At 44.7% G+C, this 23,548-nt stretch overlaps 1 protein-coding gene across 2 annotated transcripts in view; it reads left to right on the top strand.

The window, feature by feature from the left end:
• The window catches only part of USP43 (ubiquitin specific peptidase 43), a 113,480-nt gene that overhangs the window by 32,560 nt on the left and 57,372 nt on the right, over window positions 1-23,548 (top strand). For both annotated transcript variants that reach the window (XM_066617156.1, XM_066617157.1), the window contains exon 3: window positions 15,819-15,925. In XM_066617156.1, the coding sequence (XP_066473253.1) occupies window positions 15,819-15,925 (107 nt within the window). The remainder of the gene's footprint in view (window positions 1-15,818; window positions 15,926-23,548) is intronic.

Here is a 23,548-nt window from a genome sequence, read left to right as displayed (position 1 = left end):
ATCAGGAGGTTGCACATATCCATCATGACTTGTAACCTGTGATGGACTTTTCCTCCAGAAATTTTCCAGTCCTCCTTTAAAGGCATCTAGGCCAGATGCCATCACCACATTCTGTGACAAGGAGTTCCACAGGCTAATTACACGCTGGGTAAAGAAATACTTTCTTTTGTCTGCCTTGACTCTCCCAACACTAAATTTTAGTGAATGTCCTCTGCTTCTTGTGTTGTGTGAGAGGGAAAAGAACATCCCCCTATCCACTTTATCCATCCCCTGTATAATTTTGTATGTCTCATTCTGGTGTTCATTCTGCTTTGCAGGGAGTGGGAAGAACTTATTGCATTGGGCATATAGGTACCCTGGTGTATTTTCCGAGGATGGGCAAGTCAAGTGTGGCTTGACAGAAGTGGTGTCATGAGTCTCTGCCCACTGCACCTCGAGTTAAAAAAAGTCCTAATGGGCAGTCTTGTACGCATGTTCTTGTACGCACACATACTGTGAAATATAGTTGCCCAGAGTGTTTTGGCTACTCAGAAAGACTTGAGTCATGAGTCTTTCCCTTTAAAAAGCCAGCTGCGGCTCCATGGACAAAAACAGAGCTGCCTCCAGGCTGTGTGTGTGTTTTGGAATTCTCTTTAACCACTTCCCTGATGTCCCCATCACATCTGTAAACAAGGTGGGAGGGGGTGTGACGGACTGTGTGAGAACAGGGACAAGAGCAGCAAGAGGGAAGACAGTCATGTGCAGCAGCTGGGAGACTTTCCAGGATGACCCAGTGCAGCTCTACTCAGAAGTAGTCCCATTTGTGCCAGTTGTTCAGTGAGGCTTCCTCCTCCCAAGAAACAATGGAGCCCAAAGGAGCCATGCGGATGGGAAGCGTGATTGCTATGAACTGCCTCCTTCGGCTTCCCCACCTCCTTTTTTCCCTTCCCTGGGAAGAATTTTGCCAATTGTAAGGCAAAACCCCCCTTAGGCTCCTCCATCTGCCTTCCCTCATCTAAAGAAACAAATCAAACCACTCATCCTTCATCTATTGACCATTGGTTTCTTCAGAGATGGACAAGAGAGCCTGCTCCCACCTCCCCCCCACCCACCCACCCCCGCTTGATGCAAAAGGAAAACGTTAATCCTTCCCTGCCTCCTGGTTAGAACTTCCTTGCTGCTTACCCAACCTGAATGTTGGCTTCACAAGGTCTTTCATACTGCACAAAAGTAAGCAAGCACAGATTCAAGTCTGCAAGCGTGGGGACCGAGCACCAAGTCAGTGGCCTCAGACTCAAGTCAGTACCCGAGTGATTGACGAAGGTGACTCGAGTCTGCACGGGTCAGTGAAAAACATGTTTTTTTCAGCTCGGACTTGAGTCACCTGACTAGAGTTTCCATCCCTGGTATTTTCTCCCTGGAAGCAAGCTCTCCTTCCTGGAAGAGGAGTGCATAGTGGTAGCAATTTGCTAGGACAATTTTCACAGAAGGAATCAGAAAAAGCAGCTTATGGGCCTCCTCTGGGTGCATTCAGTATCATGTGGAGTGCTGCAGCAAGAGAGGTCTTTCCAGGCCTTTAATCTCACAGCAGAAGAAGGTCTCATTATTTTTGTTGTTGTTAAGAATATTCATCGTCATTGAATCTCATTGTGCACTCTTTTCTTAGTTGTGCTAAAAACATGTATCTTTCCCCATCTCCTGTTGTCTTAGTCATAACCCACCTTATAGCAATTTATGCTAGCGTGCACTTTGGTAAGTGAATGTAGAGTTAATAGAAATTTAACAGAAGGAGATACCATGTGCACTGAGGACCATTTGCCCTCTGTAATGTAGGCACATGACAGTACTGTATACACATCCAGCTTATACACATACAGTGACAACGTTGTAAATTAATGATACCATCCAGTATATTCCAAGCATGCTGGCATCAGCTATCAACTTCTTACCTTACTCCCACTCAGTTTTTTTGCGCATGCACGCCCAGGTTCTTGTACACACGCACACACAAAATACAAACAGGTGGGAGTGTTTATGTTTGACTGCAGTATGCCCAAATTACCTCCTGCTGCATAGTAATTAGCTGCTATAACTGGTATTATCAGCCTGGTTGTTAGAATGTAGATGAGTTGTAATTTGGGAAGCTGACTGATGCAGCTTGCTGGCTGAAGCTGATGTGTTCGTGTCTCACTTTTGCGCACACTGCTTAGCAGTGAAATGGCAGAGAGATTCCCTCCCTCCCTCATTCTTTCTGTTTATATGGGGCAGGTGAAATTCTAGTTTAGGAGCGAGATCCAAGTTTATGCCTTGGAAAGGGCTGAACCGTTTACAAGTCATAATGATGGAGGCAAACACCAAGTCTTGAATGCAAAGGAAAGCCAAGGTACAGAATACTACCCACAAGGCAAGGGAAGAGACTGAATGATGTGCAGTTGCATAGACTATTGCTTGCTGGAGTTGCTTGCTGTGCAAAGAAAAGGTGTTACCAGCTTTGTACTCCTGATGGTACTTGCTGTGATGGGAACCAGTGCATCAAACTGCGATAAAGAGCAAGCCTGAAAAAACATGCCTTCATTTCTTCCTCCTGGAGTGCTGTGCCCATTTGAGGTAAGAACATGGGGCACTCTACTGGATGTGTGTTGCTCCTCTATGTTGGTAACATTTCTTTTATAGTATAACATCTACATAAAGCCCATTACCACTGACAGCTAGATTTGGTAAACCAACTGTATCACTGATTCAAGCAGTAACCTGATTCAAACTGCGTAACTACAGTGCTCCCAACTCAGACACAGAGTTGACAGTATAAAGACAGCAGGAAGGAATGAGAGCCCTATTTCAAGGGCTTCTCAGATCAGGTTCCCCCTCCCCACCAGTCAACCTAGTAATTGACAAATCTGGGTGGGTAGGAGGTTAGAATTGAAGAAGGCTAGGCACCCCTGGCTTATGTCAGAGTATGGGCATTTTGTTCTTTCGCATCCAATTCTTAAACGGTTTGGCTCATAGTAGCATTGTTAACAAGTGGTTAAATGTCTAAGAATGGGACCAGAACCTTTGAATCCCTAGGTGAAACTAGGAGTAATTTATCTAAGGCTGGAAGGAGAGCTACACGTAAACAAAACAAGGAAGATGAAAACAGTAATCACTGCTGAAAATGTAAGAGCTAAGTTACAGTTGCCATAAGCTGAACACATTTATGCACTTTGAAGAAGAAAGGATACTCAGTCTTGCTCTCAGAATCGTAATTACGGGCCTGCAGCCAGGCAGTAAGTCATCCGCTCCTAACCTGTGCCGTTTAGCTGTATGGATGTGGGTCAAACTGGCAGTCAAACAAAAAGTCAAACAAGAACTTTGTCAACATCCCTATTTTAAGGGAAACAAATACAAAGGGGCATTGAATGGTGTTATAATAGAACTCTGTAACTTCTGACCAACACTGGCATCATTCCCAGGGGTTGCTTGGCGTATCAAATCTAGTTGTGTTTTTTTTTTGGTAGAAACAAAACTTCACTAAACATTGATGACGTCGGTCCTGCAAGATATCACCGAAGCCCGCATTCATGTAATTCAAGGTCACATTTAAAGAATGTAGATGAAGCAAGACAAGCAGGCACCTGCTTAATCTGGGTATGGACGTCAGTGATTATTAATTCAACCAGGGGGCTGTTCAGTGTCTTTTCACTGCTTGTGAAGCAACATTGTAAGATGTGAAAATCTTCAGCCTGCAGTCCTGTGGATTCCTCCCTGTAAACTTAATAACAGGGCCAGCCCAAGACATTCTGTTACCTGAGATAAAGCTTGAGATGGCTATATATATGCAGGCACACATTCTGTGTTTATTGTCACCAATTTTCCACCTAGGTTCCAGGCTGATTGGCCCACTCCTGTATCTCAGATACAAGTCACCTCTGGTCTGAGGAGAGTGCTTGCTCAGCTAGAGCAGTCATGGGTCCTACGTCGGTCATTATTGAAGACTTCTCTCACATAGTGGATCGTATGTCCTGCCTATCTTTGCTTGAATAGACAACGGTTGAAGCCCTGGTTAGCCTCTGGAGTGAGGAAATAACCTGGGTGATTGACAATGTTGCTCTAAAACACTCCCTCTGGCTCGGTGGAGCCTGTGCATTTCCATGGTTTTCCAGAGAGCTAAAGGTAATGAAGCAACTGGACAACAGTTGGAGCAAGGGTAGACAAACATTTTGACCCAAGGGCCATATTGTATAGAATGTCATATCATGTTCTTCCCCAACAGCAATCCAACAAGGAAGGAGTCTTCCCCTCACTAATTATGAAGATAGGAAACTTCTTTATACTGGGTCAGACCATTGGTCTACCTTGATGCTGACTGGCAGTGGCTTTCCAGGCTTTCAAGTAGAGATTTGTCTCTGCCTTTTTTGGAGATGCTGGGAATTTACAAGCACACAGATGCACATGTTTTTAACATTGTAAGAACGTAACTCATTGTCGCATGCCCCACGTTAGCAACTAAAGCTGCATTCCCCCCTCCCATTTACAAAGCACTCACCACATAAACAGTATCTTTAAGCCCTTTATAGTTTGGGCCGTCAATACTTAAAGGAAGGTCTACTGCCACCTGACAGGTGTGAGCCTTCAGCAGTGCCCAACTGGCAGACCTCTGAGGCCATCCCTGAGATTTCTTTTCTTGCTTTCCCCATTGAGCCGAGTAGCAAATTACTCCTATCAAATATGGGGTATACTGAGAGGTCCAACTGATATGGCATAGAACACAAACTTTTTCTTCCTCACACTGTTGTGGTAATACTTAAATATGGCTGTCGCAGGTGCATAATGGCTGAGTTGTTTTCACAATATAGGGGTAGTACAAACTGGATTTCACAAGATTGTGGGACCAAGCAGCCTCTTTCCTGCATTGCACCACCACCCAAGCACAAATGACAGCCAGGAGTATCTGGAAAGCAGACTTCTGCAGCTTCAGTCAATCCCATAATTAGAGGTAATGATAGACCACCAGCTCTGTTGGTTGTTTCTCTTGTGAAAGACTGGAAGCGGGAAGCAACCTGAAGAATCATGTGCCTGCAGCTGAAGACGAGCCAGGCACCCTGGCTCTTTGGAGTTCCTCTTTTAATCTCCTTGCCACTTGTATCTCCTCAAATTAATGACAGACATTTGTGTAACCCTTTTAAGTGTTCGAAATATAATTGTTCCCCATTTGAACTGAGCGTGCACTCTATAACACACCCAGTGCTCCCTGTGGCTTGCATTGTGGGGAAAAATTGGCAGTGGTGAACAAACTGTGTTTCAGAGTCAGGGTGTCTTTCAGAGTGTCTGTCATTCCTGAACTTTTATCCAAAGGATCCCAAACGTCTAAAGAACCCCAGGTTTCCCAGGAAGCCATTGGAATAGATGAATTTATAGCTGCACAGATGTCCTTTGAAATGTATAACCTCATCTTGATACACAAATGGTTTGATCTCTCTGGAAAAGATTACCGTCATACAGTTAGGCACCATTTTCTTCTTTAGATGATGTCTGTGACTTTGGGCCAAACGAAGCATTACCTAAGACACATGGAAATTCCTGTGAATTTTTCAAAATTCAAAATGGTGCCATGGGACTGGATTTGATTGGAGGAACAGGGAGGCTGAGGTAGCTTAACCCTTTTCCTATGATCTACTTCCTTATCACAATCACTTTCCTCGAACTGCCTTCCTCCCAGTGTGGGGCTTATATCATTTCTCCCATAGAAGCAGCAGCAGCCAGGGAGTCATTTCATCACCAACTTCCTCTTACATCAGTCCTTTCTCCTGGTGGCAGACTTTCAAGTCTGTTTTTTGTTTTTTATTTTTTAAAAAGCTGGAGAAATGTTACGCACATCTGTAAGAAATGTTGAGTTTGGCTCTTTGATGATGTAAAAACACTGCTGTTTTGACTGTGTCTTAATATGGTTGGGGGGACACTAGTATACAAAGCACCTGCCCCTTTTGGTTTTGCGTGACTACAGACTTACTCAACACTGTTCGGCTAGGTATGGTGTTGTGTACTGCTGCAGGATCCAGTTACATTTTCTGAAGCGTACTTAGTGCCCTTTCTTATGTAGGTGTGGTCCAAATTGCTTGTTTCTTTTTTGTCAAAATTTTGTTCTCCATTTTTTTATTTGAACATATGCAGAGGTCATTCCAGGCTCAGGTCAGTTATGATGGGGGTCTGAAATAATCTGTCAAACTGATTGTATCCAAGGCATGACAGAACTGAAATTCTCACTAATGAACCCACTTGTCCTCTCTCATCTGCTGAGTAGCCTCTCTACAATGTTAGCTCCGATTATGCAGAAGCTCAAGTCTTGTGCCACAAGATGTATATAGCGTAGCAATTTTTCATACTCCATACTTTAGTTTCAGGCTGAAACTAACGGGCCCTGTTGTTGTACAGTATGTATATCTCTATCAATTTCCCTTTATAGGTTAAAAGCAGCTGTGAGAAGCTGCAATTTTGAGTGTAGGACTGATGCAGGGACACCTGTTTGCATTTTCTCCTACTGATGGAAAAGCAACTGAGGTATATAGTTTCTAATGGAAAAACAGCTAGAGGGGAAAGCACTGAGCAGCTCCTCCTCTCATACCAATCTTTTGCTTGAGTTTGTCATCTCCTGCCGCTGTTCTCATGAACAGATGAACACCAGGGGCAACATACATGCAACCATGTAATGCATATTGCTTCAGCCTTAAGGCATTATTTTGAGCAAAGAGTCTGGGGACCCTCTGAAGCCCCTAGTAATGTGGGATATACTTGGAGTTGTGTAGAGTCAGCCATTGTTTGTGATGAACAGGAAGTCAGTTGTGAAAGTTGGGCTCCCTTTCCCCCAGTGGGCTAAAACTAAACCAGCAGAAAGGACCACAGGCAACAAGTGTAACTGAAATGCATCAAGTGGTTGACTGATTTGTGGGAGAGATAGCCAGGTCCATGAGATTATGGAGTAAATAAAGATACAGAATAGAAGTTACATTGACAAAACTACCAATACAAAATTGTAAAATACAATAGATATGTTGATGATTGACCAGGGAATAATTATCAAAATAATAAATGTAAATGAAACTATATCATATAGTGCAAGCAACTAATACTGTTTTCCAAAAGTTGCCTAAGCTCCTCCTTCCTCATAAGTAATCAGACATCTGCAGACCCCACTGGATACAGTGAGTTTTGAGAAATTCTGGGCAGGGTCACACTAGAAGTTCGCTCATTTAACCCAATAAGGAACTGTTGCTCAAACTGTGGGTCGAGACCCACTAGCTGGGTCGCAGGCCAATTTCAGGTGGGTACCCATTTATTTCAATATCTTATTTTGAGTATATTAGACTTGATGCCAACATGGTATGTGATTGCATTTGGGGAGATCTGTACTTTTAACAGGCTACTATGTATGTGCTTTTAGCAATGTTAGTCAATGAAACTTACTCCTGGGTAAGTGTGGGTAGGATTGCAACCTAGAATTGTTACAAATTTTTCCTACTTGATTATGTCACTTTTGGTGGGTCCTGACGGATTCTCATTCTAAAAAGTGGGTCCTGGGCTAAAACGTTTGAGAATCACTGCAATAAGGCAGCCCCCACTGAGTTAAAGGAAAATGATCAAGTTCACTTCTACTAGACTTGTTTGACTCTCTCATGACTGATTGCTGGAGATGAAGAAAGATCTTCTAGAAAATAGATTATGACCCATAAGACTAACTCAACAATGGAAGTTAGTCCACACATTTAATGAAAAAACTAGTTGAGGCAAAAGTGGAAAACATTTAATAATAAAATGCATCCACAAGGGATTTATTAAATAATAAAATGAAAGCGTGTCTAATCTCAGAGGGACAAGACAATGGAAATGCCAAATGACAAAAATTACCAAAGAATGAGAGAAAAAGACAAAAGAAAAAGCATCCCTTTTCATTTTGTTGTTGTATTCTTCTTTCATTCAACTTCACACACCAATTCCTTTTAATGCATCTCTTTTCTTCATGCTGTATTTAGAGTCTATAATTCTGTATTGTGTTTGTGTTAACCCAGCTATAGCATGTTGCCTGTGTTGCACGCAGTGTGCCCTTAATGAAGTCCCCTTTGTTTTCAGAATCATCGTAAAAGTTTCGGTTTTATCTGGTTTTCCCCAAGAGCCTAATCTGTAAAGCTGAGATACAGTATTGCGTTCTCCACTGCTTGGTGTCATGATATCATGAGCCCACTTTCTTTGTGGTCCTGTTGTTCAAGAAGAAACTAGTACTGTATTTGTGTTTTCCTCCCATTTGGCTCAGGCAGCCTCATTTGTGCAAACTTCAGCTTTTCTTGACTGGGAAACTTTTAAACCAAAGGTGTCACATTCATTTCAGACAGTGGTCTGCTGAGGGCTGGAAGTAACGTCATTAAGCAGGAAGTGACATCATTAAGCAAGCAATGACCAGAAATAAGCACTTTTGTCTCACCTAGGAACTCATTAGCTGCAAATGACAGAAGAGAAAATATGTAAATCTGATATTATTTTCAAGATATGGGAAAGCCCAAATATTATGCGGGCTGCCGTTTCAGCAGCCCTGCTTCTGCCAAAGCATCACTTTGCAGCTCAGAACTGAGAGTTGCTCTGCAAAGTGACCCTTTAGCAGAAGTGGTGTTGCTGAAATGGTGTCCTGCATGATAATTGGGCTGTCCCAGCACTGCCCTTTCAAGCAGCACTTCCCTTCTCCCTCTTTCACCCCTTTTGGTCTGCCCCTTCTGCCCCTGCCATTGCTTACCTTCTGAGGACTCCTTCCATATCTCCCTCTTGGCACCTTGGCAGAACTGGTGCTACTGAAAGGGAAGCGCTGAGAGAGCCCAACGATCATGCAGGCCACCCTTTCAGCAGTGAGACCTCAGCAGAAGCAATGCTGTTGAAAGTGTGGCTTGCTGATAATTGGGCACTCCCAGCGCTGCACTTTCAGTCGTACCACTTCGGCCGATATGTCACTTTTCAGCTCAACAACTGAGAGCAGCTGTTGGTGGGGCTTAGAGAGCCCAATTGTCATGTGGGCTGGATAAAGAGTTTCTGTGAGCCATATTGACTAGTAGACCTTATGTTTGACACCCCTGCTTTAAACTATCCCTTTTAAAGGCCTGACCAGCCAAATCCTATGGGCGGGATGCAGTGATGGATCACATGGTCCATCACTGCATTCTGTAAGCTGCTAGTGCAGCAGCTGCTCTGGAGTGCTGGTGCAAGTGCAAACTCCTAGAGAATGCATACAGATGCTAGTGAATTCCAGACCATCAGCTGCACCAGTGAGTTGGTGGTGGGGAGGATCAGAGCGGGAGGTAGGAGGGGGATGATCATGGCAGCCTTGGCTACCAAGATCCGATGTCCCTAGCTCAGGTCCGAGATACCACCTTGGACCTGCCAGATTTATACCAGTAAAGAATCTGGTGTAGATTGGTGTAGACCCACTGGGGACCAGGGCATAGTGGAATAGGTAGGTTAAAGAATTTTTTATTTACCTCTCTGCCACTGCCTGATCCCCAGCCAGCCCATGGGATACAGCGGGGACTGTGTTGGCGCCACTGCATTGCACAGGCCAGCTGAGCATAGGATTAGGTACCAAGGCAGCAGTCTTAGAGTGGTTCCCTGGAAGTAAGTTCAGCTGAATAGGGCTTTCTTCTGAATATATATGCCTAGGATTGCACTGCAACTGATGTGCCCCGCATCTTTCCAGGACCAGGTCAACATGTGGCACAGAACCAAAGAAAGATATACACTTGCTTTCTTAATTTGCAGCATAACTTTACCATAGGAACATATGAAATACCTTGCCTTAATACTGAGTCATATCAAAGGTCCATCTTGCATGGTACTGCCTACAACAGCTTTGAAAAGCCCCAGGCAAAGGTCTTTCTTATCCCTCCTACCCAAAGTGTTTTCATTTGGAGATGCCACTCATATATGGGTGTGCAGCTCTGTGCTTGCATATATACACAAACTGTTCCTGTCGGATATATACAGTCTGTCCCTTTCGTCACGTATCAGCATGCAAACACTTGCTAATTCCTTCCAAACGCTCAGTCCTGGAAGACTCTTACTGTCTCTCACATGCAACATTTGCAGAAACTCTTTCTAGGACAAGTATTGTCAGAAGGGACTATGGTAATGGTTTGTTCTTTGTTGTGTGGCTGAGTCTAAGTTGTCTTACAGTGTCTTTCTGGCACTGTGGTGTATCATTTCTTTCGAATCAGTTGCTAAAATCTAAATGCAGTCTCTGTGCAAGTAAGTGGGGCGGGCTGAGGCCCAGTTTCAAGTTTTCAGTAGCTGTTAAGGTTCCAGGCTACTGTTTCATTTAAATGCTCATCATTTGCGCTGGACCATGTGACTGCATTGCTAATATGACAGTGGCTCTGACCACTGATAAGTGCATGCCAAATGTGTATGAGTTGTTGTGCATCATAAGAGCACAATCTATGCTGTGGCCACATGAATGGCTGGTGCGCGAAAGTGATTTGTGCATTGTCACTGAATATTTACGTCCGCCCTAAGTCAGAATAAGAAGGCTGCATCCACACCTGTGTGCATTCAGATCAGTCCAGGACTGATTCACACATGATATTTCCCCATGCTGGTTTCGCTCCTGTGGGCAAGGAGCTGTGTACACTGACATACATTGCTGTGATGGAAAGAGATTTTGCGTATAATTTTATGTACATATGAACCAGTTTATTTATTTATTTATTTATTTATTTATTTATTTATTTGGAATACTTATATATTGCTTTTCAACCAGAGTAGTTAAGAACATAAGAGCCCCGCTGGATCAGGCCAAAGGACCATCTTGTCCAGCTTCCTGTATCTCATAGTGGCCCACCAAATGCCCCAGAGAGCACACAGATAACTGACACAACCTGTGTCCCGTTGCCATCCCTTGCATCTGGCAATCAGAAGCAGCTTGCCTCTAAAACCAAGAGCTAACACATACCTACTATGACTTGTAACCCGTAATGAACTTCTCCTCCAGAAATTTGTCCAATCCCCTCTTAAAGGCATCCAGGCGAGATGCCATAACTACTTCTTGTGGCAAGGAGTTCCACAAATTAATTACACGCTGGGTAAAGAAATATTTTCTTCTTTCTGTCCTAATTCTCCCAACAATCAACTTTCATGGATGTCCCCTGTTTCTGTTGATATGTGAGAGGGAAAAGAGCATCTCTCTATCCACTCTGTCCATCCCCTGCATGATTTTGTATGTCTCAGTCATGTCCCCCCTCAGGCGCCTCTTTTCTAGACTGAAGAGGCCCAAACGCTGTAGCCCAGGGGTGTCAAATTCATTTCATACAGAGGGCCGATGTTAGCAGTCAGGGCTCCAGCTGAGGGCTGGAAGTGATGTCATTAAGCAGAAAGTGACATCATTAAACAGCTTATCATCAGAAATCAGACCCTGTTCTCATATAGAAACTCATTAATTGCAAATGACAGAAGAGAAAGTACGCAAATCTTGATCATATTTCAAGATTTGGGAAAGCCCAATTTTCATGTGGGCTGCTATTTCAGCTGTAGCACTGCAGCAGCTGAGAGCCTGAGGGCCAGATAAAAAACTTGCGGGGGCCGCATTCGGCCCCCGGGCCTTATGTTTGACACTCCTGCTGTAGCCTTTCCCCATACGGGAAGTCCCCCAGTCCAGTAATCATTTTGGTTGTTCTCTTTTGCACCTTTTCCACCTCCACTATATCCTTTTTGAGATGTGGTGACCAGAACTGGACGCAAAACTCCAGGTGTGGCCTAACCATCGATTTGTACAACGGCATTACAATATTAACTGTCTTATTCTCAATGCCTTTCCTAATGATCCCAAACATGGAATTAACCTTCTTTATTGCTGCCGCGCATTGGGTCGACACTTTCATCAAGCTGTCTACCACCACCCCAAGATCTTTCCTGATCTGTCACAGACAGCTCAGAACCCATTAGCCTATATGTGAAGTTTTGATTTTTTTTACCCCAATGTGCATTACTTTACACTTACTTACGTTGAAACGCACTTGCCATTTTGCTGCCCAGTCTCCCAGTTTGGAGAAATCCTTCTGGAGCTCTTCACAATCTCTTCTGGTCTTCACCTCTTGGAAAAGTTTGGTGTCATCTGCAAACTTGGCCACTTTGCTGCTTAGCCCTGCCTGCAGGCCGTTTATGAAGAGGTTGAGAAGCACCGGTCCCAGGACAGATCCTTGGGGCACACCGCTTTTCACCTCTTTCCATTGTGAAAACTGACCATTGACACCCACTCTCTGCTTCCTGGATCTCAACCAGTTCTTAATCCAGGAGAGGACCTGCCTTCTAATTCCCTGATTTTGGAGCTTTCTCAGCCTCCTTTGGTGAGGGACCGTGTTGAACGCCTTCTGAAAGTTCAGATATGTAATGTCCACAAAGTTCACAAAGTGGTTTACATAATAAAATCAATCAGTAGTTCCCTGTCCCGGAAGGGATAACAATCTTAAAAAATAAATACAGAAGAGACACCAGTAACAGCCACTGGAAAAGATGCTGTGTAGGGATGGACAGTTGTTCTCCTGCTAAATATAAGAGGACAGCACTTTAAAAGGTGCCTATGCCTAGTTAGCAGGGGTAGGCAGCCATGTTAATGTGTCCTCCATTTTAAACTGATGAAAACCTGCCTGCTTGCTAGAATCTCTGAGCCATTGTCTCCTCTTCTGTTGTTCTTTCTTGCATATCAAGAGAGATCTACTTCTTTGTTCTTGTAGAGGAAAAACATTTTCCCAGACAGGAAAAATGGTTTGATTAATGGTGCCCTGAATTCGTTTCTTTTCCATCCAACTACATTTGAGAAATCCATTAAAATGTTAATCTGTCTTAATGGGAGATGGCCATGTGGCCAGCAGAGCTCCCTGTCTCACAGGGCCATGAACACCCAGTTCATGTGTTACCATTACCAGTGGGTAATTGCTGGAAATTCCAGCAGTGGGTGTTGCTGGAAAAAATGCTCTTGCATTAGAGCCCATGCTCTACAGCAGAAATTGATCCAGCAGCAACAATGGTTGCTGGTACATACATACTGAGATTGTATGGTTATTTCCCATGCCAGTAGCCCCAGAAGAAGCATACATGCCAGTGTGTATGTTATTGCTGCAACATGGAGCCTTGACTATGCAGTAGCTAGTTTGGAGCAGCAGTAGATACATAGCAACAGCATCATATAGGGCAGCTGTATCCCAGTCCCTCAAATCTGGGAAGTATAATTGGAAGTGGAGAATGGGGAAGGATTAAGTATCCCCCTCCCCCACATTTCTACTCTAAGGCTGCAATGTTATGCATATTTTCCTGGGCATAACCCCATTGAATACAATGAGACTTACATCTGAGTAGACTTGCATAGTATTGGGCTGTAAATCATCTCCTCCCAACACTGGGCCATTGGGCTTTTCTTGCAGATGTTTGTATGAAACACGTATGCATTGCATGACATTTTTTAAATTATAGTACATCTACTCCTGGAAAACGGGCTGGAAAATGGGCTCAAGGCAACTGATAACAATATCAGTAACAATGTGTGGTTGTTCCCTCACAGCTAAATAAAAACACCAGTAAAGTTTGAGGGCCCAATGCTGTCCAGCTTTCCAGCACTGATACTGCTGTGCCAACCGGGCATGCGCTGCATCCTGTGGTGGTGGGGCAGTCATGTAGGCCTCTTCAAGGTAAGGGAACATTTGTTCCCTTATGTCATGGCTGCATTGTGGCTGCATCAGCACTGGAAAGTTGGATTGGATTGGGTCCTGAATTGTATAAATTCATGCTCACTTGCAGAGGCTGCAGTATCCTGCATCAGTTGTTCTTCCTTCTGTACGAAAGTCCTTTACTCTTCACTGTATGCAGTCTGATACCATATCCTTTTACTGCTTTTAAGTGGCGTTCTTATCTCTGACTCTGACATGCCCTCAGACACTTCACAGATGAAAACAGGGACATGTTCACAACACGTCTGTCTTACACCAAGAATCACTTTGTGGAAGGCCTGCCTGGCTGTTTGCCAGGTTTGTAGCCTGCAGTCATTTGTCCTACATGGAGACCAGATGAATTCATTCCCCACTTAGATGTTTAACTTCTAGAGCTCTGCATAATATTTCAATAAGATATCCTCAAAAGGTAAATGCAACAAGAGGAGGATAGAGATGTCCTGGAGACCGGGACCAGAAAACAGGGACAGTTGGAGCCTATGCTCTTATGTACAACTGTTAAATTTGTTTTTAATGGCCCAGTCCTATGGAACGGAAGGCTCTGGCTACTATAAAGTATCAGTAGAGAGCATGTACTGCTGAAGTGCCAGCAGGAAATCCAGAACCTTTCTGTTTGTGCTGGGAGATCTATGGAGACCCACTGGATGAGATAAGCCAGTGCAGGGGGTTGGAGGGAGGCAAGGAGGGGCTTGGTGGGGGGAGGGCAGAATGGAGGTGTGTGGGGGTAGGATTGGCAGTGGTGGTGCACCCCAAATCTCAAGTCCTTTCTGGGGCCTGATCCACTTTCCTTCGGCAACATGAACTTGTGTCAGCAAGTGAGCTGATGTAGGTCCAAGTTGCCTCATAGTAGCTGCTGGGACCTATCCTGGGGCAAGAGTACAGATGTCTCCTTATCCTGAGGAGACCTCCACCAGCCAAAACTCCCCTTCAAGATGCAGTGGAGACTGCGAGTTGGATAGGATTGGGCCATAAGTTAGTAAACAGTGTTTTTCTAACTACTTTTAGAACATGCAACATTTCTTCTTCCTTATCTTCTGCATGGTAGAATTAGAATGGAGGTTGGGATCTGATCAAGTATGTGGATCTCTGTATTAATTTGGAGACGCATAAGAGGCCATGAGATACTTTCCTTTAATATTATTTTTAGAACGCTAAAGTCTAAAAAATATCTAAGCAAATGTACAAGTAGCATAAATTATTTGTTTGCTGCTGGCTGGCGATCCTCAGGAAAGTCAAAGCAGAACTCTGGTAGTTAAGGAAGCAGGTTCAGAAATGGTGCATTTTACTTCTTAATGGTCATAGCATAGAATTGTAATAACCAAACTTGCCCATTCTTCCTATCTTCTGGGCTTACTTTGGAAACTATTTTGTTTTTTGGGGTCTGTCCTCTGGAATGTTGTTGCAAAGACAAGAATTTCTGCCCTTTCTAAATTCAGGTCTTATTTGAGCAGGAGTGTGAGAGAGCAGTTTTAAGTAGATTGACCTTTGATACAACCTGAAATGTTATGGGGGTGGGGGTAAGTGGGGTAGTGGATAAGATTTTTGGATGGATTGGCATGATTCATGCTAGAAGGGGGCTAGGCTAGACTGTCTACTTCTCTCTGGAAACAGTAATTTGTCTGCTTGGTGCTTTTTATTCCTTGTTGTCAACCCAGTAAGGTTAACGTAATATGTTTGGTCCCTTTAGAGACTTGCAGGCAGTGACCCAGCCTGCTTACCTCAGTTTTTTGAAGGGGGGGAAACACTTAGAAATGGGTAATTAAGATGTTGCACCCTCTTCTCACACGATAAAAGCTTTATAGAGCAGGACAAAGTATATGTATATTTTTAAGAAGCTAAACATGCACACACTAGAGTTCTAAAATGGCAGTTTACAGTGTGGTCATCCAACCAACTCTGCCCTCCCCAACTTCTGGAAATGATTTTGCTACTGAAAGGTAGTGGGAGGTGTGAAAAATGAGGAAAAAAATAGGAGAGGGAGAAGCAGGTGGAAAAGCAGGGACATTGAGATGGAGCCCACACAAAAATCAGTGTTCAGAAGACATGTACCTAAGGTACTCTGAGGAGAAGGTTTGTATTGAAAGCTAATTCCAGTCTTTGCTTTCCCCACAGCCTCCACCAGGACAGGAAGAAAGCTCCAGCACTGAGACTGCCCAGTCAGCTGTCCAACCTGTCAAGGGTCAAAGTTTTGTGCAAAACCACTTCCAAGCACAGTACAGGTAAGGAGTGGGATGACAGTGCCAAGCACTGTATACAGATCTCTCTGCATCGTTTTCTGCACATTTGTAATATTGCCCAAATGTTTCATACATTCTGCCTAGGGCCCAGAAGGCACCCACCTTTGGTGTGTGATAGATACTTCAAGTGGGCCAGTGTCCTGCTTGCATTTAAATGAGTGAAGGTGTTTCTCTGCTAGCACAGTTGCCTAACATAAATAGCAGGAAGAAGCTTGTGATGGGTGAAAAGCAATAATTCCATTTAGTAATCTGTTCCAGGCTTGGTCACAGAATAAGCAGGTAATCTATCTGAGGCAGATGCTCAATTGGAGGTAGTGTCTTGATAGCCAGTAAGGACCTTGGGTAACTCCAAGAGAAAATAAAGGACTGTGGTTAAATGCTGTGGTCTGAAGAGCTCAGATGTGGCTCCAGCAAGGATTTGTGACTCACTGCATATCTTTATGTCATCTACTTAAGGAGAATGTCTCTGTCCCTTTAGCCTTAAAGGACTTTCACCCAGTCTTGTAAGTGCTGGTTTTGATGGTGCAGGGAGTGGGAGGTGTTGGCTGTATGCAGGACCCGTGGAGTTTGAGGAGATGGACAGTACAATGTCCTTGAGTCAGAGTGGGGGTGATGGAACTATGTCTTGGGATTCCCTTAGGGGCTTCAGATTAACTTGGGAAACTAGGGCTTCTCACGTTTAGCATCAGGACCCACTTTTTAGAGAATGAGAATCTGTTAGGACCCACCGGAAGGAATGTCATGACTGGATATGAAATCATCAAGCAGGAAACTTTTTAACAATCCTAGGCTGCAATCCTACCCACACTTACCCAGGAGTAAGTCCCATTTACTATCATTGTTAAAAGAATATACATAGTAGCTTGTTAAAAGTACAGGTCTGTAACAGTTCTCCAAATGCAGTCACATACTGTGGTAGTATCAAGTCTAATATATTAAAAATAAAATATTGAAAGGAATGGGGACCCACTTGAAATTGGCCTGGGACCCACCTAGTGGGTCTTGACCCACAGTTTGAGAAACACTGCTCTGAGGGAATTCACCTTCCCCAATGTGTCTTCAGCCCTGGATCTTCCACTTCATCCTTGGAACAGGTGGGGTTCTGGTCTTGTGGTCGTGACACTATGTCCCCAGGTTGGCACCCAAAGACATGACTGGGCCAAGCTTGTTAGGCTATTGCATGCGGAAGCAGTGTGCGAGCTGAGAAGCGTGCATTTAGCTGTCCAACTCCTATGATATTTCCTTGGGCACATATCCCTACCTATAAACTCGGTGTTGCAACTGAGCTCTATAAATCCAGGATGGCTTATACTTCAGATTCTTCCTCACTAGCTACCTGCACTGGAGGTGGGGATTTGCAGAGCCTGAATGGATTGGTATCTGAGGTGGCAGGAAGGAGAAATGGAATACTGGATGTATTTTCACGATACTGGGCAGCCAGAGAAGAAAGACCCCAGGATTGACTTCTTGGCTTGCTGGAAAGGGTTCCAAGTACTTGTATCCTAACTTGCGTGAGAGAAGAGTGCTTTGCATTCTGATTGTGAAGAGCCACACTAGTTCCCCAACATGCAGAGTTTTCCCAGTTATCATTTTTCGTCTGCATGTGCTTTATATACTTTGTTTGCATGATTTGTTTGCATGCCTGTAGATCCATCACAAACCTATCCATAGCAGTCATGCTGGGAGGGCAAGGATTTTGGAAGTAAAAGGATTTAGGTATGGAATAATTAATTAGCAAAAAAAAGGGTTGGACTTCCTGGAAATACGCTCTGCATTGTTACTAGTGCACTGAATAGCAGAATGGCCCAGTTGTTTTGTTGGTAAGGAGTATAGTATTGCAGGTCTTGCTCTAGGCTAGGGTGTGGTTGCTTTGCTGTATCTGACCATCTTGTGATGGGGCAGTGTGCTGAGGATCTGTGTCCAATACACAGAACTCCACCTTTCACAATTTGGCCACAAATTGGGTTCTGTGATCTGAAATGATTCAGCCTGGGATTCCATGGAGTTGAAAAGCATGCTGAAGGAACAGGCTGACAGTGTCAAGTGCTATGAGGGGTAGGTTCCTGTGCTTGCAATGAAATAGACCAACTTTGTGAGAGCATCTACCACTGTCAAAATCATGGTGAAGTGTTGGTGGGGTTAGGTCTGTAATAGGGTTTAGTATTACAGTTCTCCAGGGACCTTCAATGGTGAACCAGGTGCAGGAGGAATCCTACTGCTTTCCCTGTGTGATCCCTATCCCCGGATGCAGGTCTAGCAGATGAAAATGAAGTACCATGCATGCTCTCATACCTGAAGCACCAAACATCTCACTTTACTTGATGTAAAATCTTATATAGGCCAAAGTATCTTCCTGATAGAGAGTCATGGCATACATGTAGTACATGGAAATGGGTGCAACCAACTGACACAAACACCTAGGTCTGATACAAGAGAGGAGGTCCTTTACAAAAAGTAACCTGTGGAGGAAGAATTTATGTCCTGCTGGAGGTTACACACTGAGGGAGTCTTTGAAATCCAAGGAGATGGGCAGAATAATGTCCTCAGGTGAGGTAGGGTGTGATAGATCTGGCTTGTCAAGTTCCCCTTGGAAAGGGGATTCAGGTGAGCTAGGGGGGGGAACTGGGACCTATTTCAAAGTAAGTTTCCTTCCCCAATCTGTCTTTTCCCTGGGTCATCCCCTTCACCTCCAGTTCTGATCCAGGGGTCCAGATCCAGCAGAATTGATTCTCTCAGAGCCAAACCTATCCTCCCCTCCACTGATGTACCACTGCATCCTCTTCTACCACTGCGGGTGGGGGGGGGCAGATTGAGAGGGAAAATATTTTTCCTATAAGCTCCCAGTAAGCCTCCTGATTGCCTTTACCAGCTCTTTAGCTGGCACAAGTCTGAGTAGACAAAGAGGGCGGGGAGGCTGTTAAAAGGGGATAGGATCCAGGTCGCGCCATCACCACTGGATCTGCAGCCTCCCTGTCCCCTGTTCCTCCCATCTCTCTGTCTGGTTTTGACCCTCCCCCGCTTACCCCCACCACCACCTACACCACTGCCTTACCTTCTCCAGCGGGCATGGCTGGAGAAGGTCTCTGGGCAGGGCTACTTTAGCAATCATTTTATGACAGCAGAACTCTGTATCGCCATTGTAAATGCTCCTGTACGACAACCCAATTGGCAAATTAGGTTGCAAGTTGCTCACAGTGCTATAAGACCATGCCATTCTACCTATCTTGAAGCATGGCTCTGCCAATCATTTCATTCATGTATTGGTTTAGGAGATAAGTTAGTGCATAAGTTACCAGCTACACATTTCCAGCACTTCAGTGGTTTTTGTGCTCTTCCTTTGGTGCATTTAACTCTGTGGGCTGCTGAAAATGGAGGGTCATAGTTAGATGTTGGCAAGCACAACATCACACCCCTGCATCTATCTGCTTGTGTTCTTCGGGAGCAACTGATCATGACTGTACCTCCCATTAATACTATGTCCCCCTTTAGGAAAAGGGTCTCCTTTGGCTTCCATAGCCAAATACGGCCAGAGAGGGAATATTCTGTCTGCCAGAGTGCAGAAGGAAATGTTATATGATACAAGTCAGCTGTAGCCAGGGTTGCTTTGCGTGCGCACAGTCTTGCAGATACAGCAGCATGTTCATTATAATGAGCTGGACACTGGCAGGAAAGCATCACAGCCTCAGCTTGGCTGAGGTAGTAAGTGCTTTCTTTAGCATGCATGCACATGCATGTGACTTCTGGTGCTGACACTGCGGCTTTGTGTCTCTGGCAGTGGGATGAAAGACGTGGGAGCAGAGTTAAGTTTGAAGCTTGCGGCATGAGGCTGCTCTTAGAGATAAGGCTTTAATGCCTGTTGCTTGCCAGAGCTTTCCAATGTCCCCCCTTGGTCCCCACTGTATATTGAAGAGGGTGCAGAAAAGAAAAGAACCCCCTCCAGGGCATAGCAGAAGCAGGGATAGTAGCAAGAGAGCAAACAAGACTGTCAGGTTCCCGGGTTTGCATTCCAGTGATCAGAATGGAGTGGCAACAAGTGCTGCATTATCCCACATTTCCTAATATCTCAAGGGTAAGAGAATTTTTTACTAATAGCAAGGAGAAACTAATGTGTTGGCAGTAGCATTCCTACCACCCAGGCCATCAAGTCTCTGACAGAAGAAAGATTTGACGTTTGTGTTCTGGTACTGTTGAAATTGCAGAGGGCTAATGAGCCTCAATGCTTCCATTGCAGCAACATATTTGGGGGTGCATTCTAGTATCGATTGCTCTATCAATCCCCCATTCTTGTGGTCTGCTGCATTTTGTTGGAGCCAGGTTGTTGTGTGCATTGGGGACAGCTCTACCCTGGGTCTTCATTCTCCCTCCTGATGGCATACTGGCTGCTGTCACTGGTACTGAGTGTCCAGGGGTTGGCCTGGCTAGGTGTGCCCTTTGAGTGTGTGTGGTACCAGTGCCTGAACTGACTGACCCTTTACACCACCCCTATACCCAGATACTGGTGCCATGAAGGCGCCAGAGCAAGTGCACAGAGCAAGTATCCCCCCTCTGGCCAGCTAAAAGGGGCTCCAGTGCAGATAGTAGTTGGAGGGCTCAGGATTTTTTGGATAGGAATGGCTAGAAAGGCTAGAAAGCGAGATTTCCTTTTGAGTTTCTTTGACATGACAGTAAAATCTGAGCTTTTCTTTCCTTTGCAGAGTACAATGCCTGAAGTGAATTTGTTTTGAGAAGCGGCTGCAGGAAATCATGGTGGGGCAGAGGGATGGATAAAAGGGGAACTGAGGATCATCAGTGACAGCTCAGGTCTTTTCAGCTCTTGCACAGGTTTTGCTCTGATGGGTAGTTTACCCCATTGCCTGGAATTCAGCTTGCTCACATTTTCATCATAAGCTTGGTTTAATTGATTTCAGTAACTTGGAATAGAATTGAATTAGACATTTTCCTCCCACTGCTGTGGCCCAAATGCACAGTCAGACAACAGAGTTCACAGAAGCAAGTTGCAAAGCGATGAATTCACAAAACACCCAGGAGCAGATTCAGAATATTGATTTAAAAAATCTTAAAGACACTGATGCAACTGACATTGCGGTAGGCTTTGAATGTTGTCATTGCAAAATCAGACTGCAGCTTTGCACCTTACAAATTAGTTTTGTCTTAGGAGTCTTCGGTTCTAGATGCATGTGCAATTATTCCTTAAGTGATGGCAGGGCAGGCAGGAGCTGTGGTATTATGTTTTGCTTCGCCTTTAAGTTATTGAGTGAACCCAAGATAAGAATGGAAGAAGGATCCTGCTGGATCAGGCCAAAGACCCATCTAATCCTGCATACTGTTTCCCACAGTGGTGAGCCAGATACCTCTGAGAAGCACACAAATAAGGCATGGAGGCCAAACCTCTCTCCCAGTGTTACCTCCCCCAGCAACCAGCATTCAGTGGTATACTGCCTCTGAAGCTGGAGGTTCTATGTAGCCATCATGGCTAGTAGCTGTTAATTGCTCTATCCCCTATGAGTTTGCTTTTAAGTCTTCTAAACTAGTGCCCATCACTGCTTCTTGTGGCAGTGGATTTCTTCCTCTTTCTCCATATCACATACATACGTTTATAAACCCCAGTGGTCATCTTTTTCATCAACTAAGGGTGCAATCCTAACCCCTTATGTCAGTATTTTCCAGCACTGGCATAGAGGTGCCAATGGGACATGTGCTGCATCCTGCAGTTGGATGTCACTCACGGAGGCCTCCTCAAAGTCAGGGAATGTTTGTTCCCTTACCTCAGAGCTGCATTGCCCTTAAGTCAGTGCTGGAAAGCATTACATAAGGGGTTAGGATTGCACCCTAAAAGACCTAAGCAACCTTGGGAAAATCCCACCATTCACAGTAGTTTCATTTCACCTCTCTGATTTCCCCCCCCCCCCCGTTCTTTCTTGCTTGTTAAGCTTATTTGCTGTCATGTCTTGTAATGTTGTTTTGTGTTTGTGTTGCACAGCAGGCAGTGGGTTCACACAGAGAATTACACATGTTTGGCTGTTTTGTTGCCTGCTAAACCCCATTCGTGCCTGGAGATTTGGAAAATTCTAGGCTTTATTTGATAGCTGTATCCACCCAGAGACTTGGGTCTTTTCTAACAGGAAGAGAACCAGCTCTGACACTGCCATATGACCAATGAAAGGGCAGCAGCTGCATAGCCCAGACTGGAACAGCTACTGTACTCTTTGATCATGGACCTTCATGCCAGCATGTTCCTTCAGTTATTATGCAGTGCTGCCAGGGCTTGTGTGAAAATAGGGGAGGGTAGCCAGGCCTGGTTCTGGTTTAAAGAGCTTTGAAGAATAGCAGTTTGGCTTTGAGGACGACTCAGTCATTTCTCTTCCTTATGCATCACCAGTGGCATTGTTAAAGTGATGCTTGTCATTGGACACCCACCTGTACTGAGTCTGTTCTGAGAGGGGAGACACACTGCAGGCAACATCCTGCTGTTTGGTTGCACGACATGCCTGTCACAGCAGCATGGGATGCTGTAGGAAGAGAGCTCGTAAGCTAGCCAAGATGCTTCTGCTACATCCTGAATGCAAATGAGAAGAAAAGCTGATATGAAAACAGGAATTTCAGGGATAATGGAAAGACCTTTGGTTGGAGTTGTGTGCCTTTAAGTTACTGAGTGAACCTAAGATAAGAAGGGGACCTGAAGAGTTCACATGTAGGAAGTGGGAAGAATTAGGAGTCCTCTGAGCAAAGTTGCGCTCTAATAAAACCAGATGTTGTCAGGAGCCTTATGTGCTCACAGTTATGACAACACCCAGGCTTGTCTCCTCTGCGGTGTGTGAGCAGGTGGAGCCAGTGGCACTTTTCACTGAAACTTGGAGCCAGAATGAACCTGACAGCAGTTAAATCAAAAGGCTGGTGCATTAAGGGCCAGAGCGTGTCAGACAGGCTTTAGTGAAGTAAATGGCTTAGAGATTGTGTTGTTAAATTTATTCCTTTTCATGTGGATCTCTACAGCTTGTGGTTAGGTGGACTAAGCTCCGAGAGAACAAAGCTGAGCCAGTCTACCAGGCGTTTTCAGTCTTGGTGTGTGCAGCAAAATGACCTCAGCTGAACTCTGTTGCCCATGCCAGAAAACTTTGGAAGCTCTGTGTTGTTGGCAATGTGTGTCACCTCAGGAGTCCCCTTATGGCACTGAAACTGGAGCAAAGTCAGCTGCTCCATTTTTCTGAGTGCCCCATCATTTATTCTTGGCTGTTCTGTCAGTGCTTTCATTGTTTCCTGTCACCCAGTAGGCAAACAGTCCATTGCCAAAGCTTCATGGTGCCCTTCCTTTTGGAGTGCAGTTTGGGCTACCTGCAGTGGTTTCTGTTACATTTTTAATGTGAGTCAGCATGGCCTAGTGCAGCAGTTTTCAACCAGTATGCTGCAGCACATTGGTGTGCCACAAATTATCCGCAGGTGTGCCATGGGAGTTTGGGGGAAGGGTCATTTATTAGTAGGGCCATTGGGGGATGTGAGTCTCCTACTAGCAGTGTCGTGTGCCTTGTCAATTGTGAAAAAACCGATGGTGTGCCTTGACAAGTTTAGAACCTTGTCAGTATGTGGTGAGATGAAAAACTTGATAAT

Source organism: Tiliqua scincoides, chromosome 2, assembly GCF_035046505.1.
Source record: "Tiliqua scincoides isolate rTilSci1 chromosome 2, rTilSci1.hap2, whole genome shotgun sequence".
In the NCBI taxonomy this organism is placed as follows: Eukaryota; Metazoa; Chordata; class Lepidosauria; order Squamata; family Scincidae; genus Tiliqua; species Tiliqua scincoides.
This window is presented reverse-complemented; position numbering and strand designations above follow the sequence as displayed.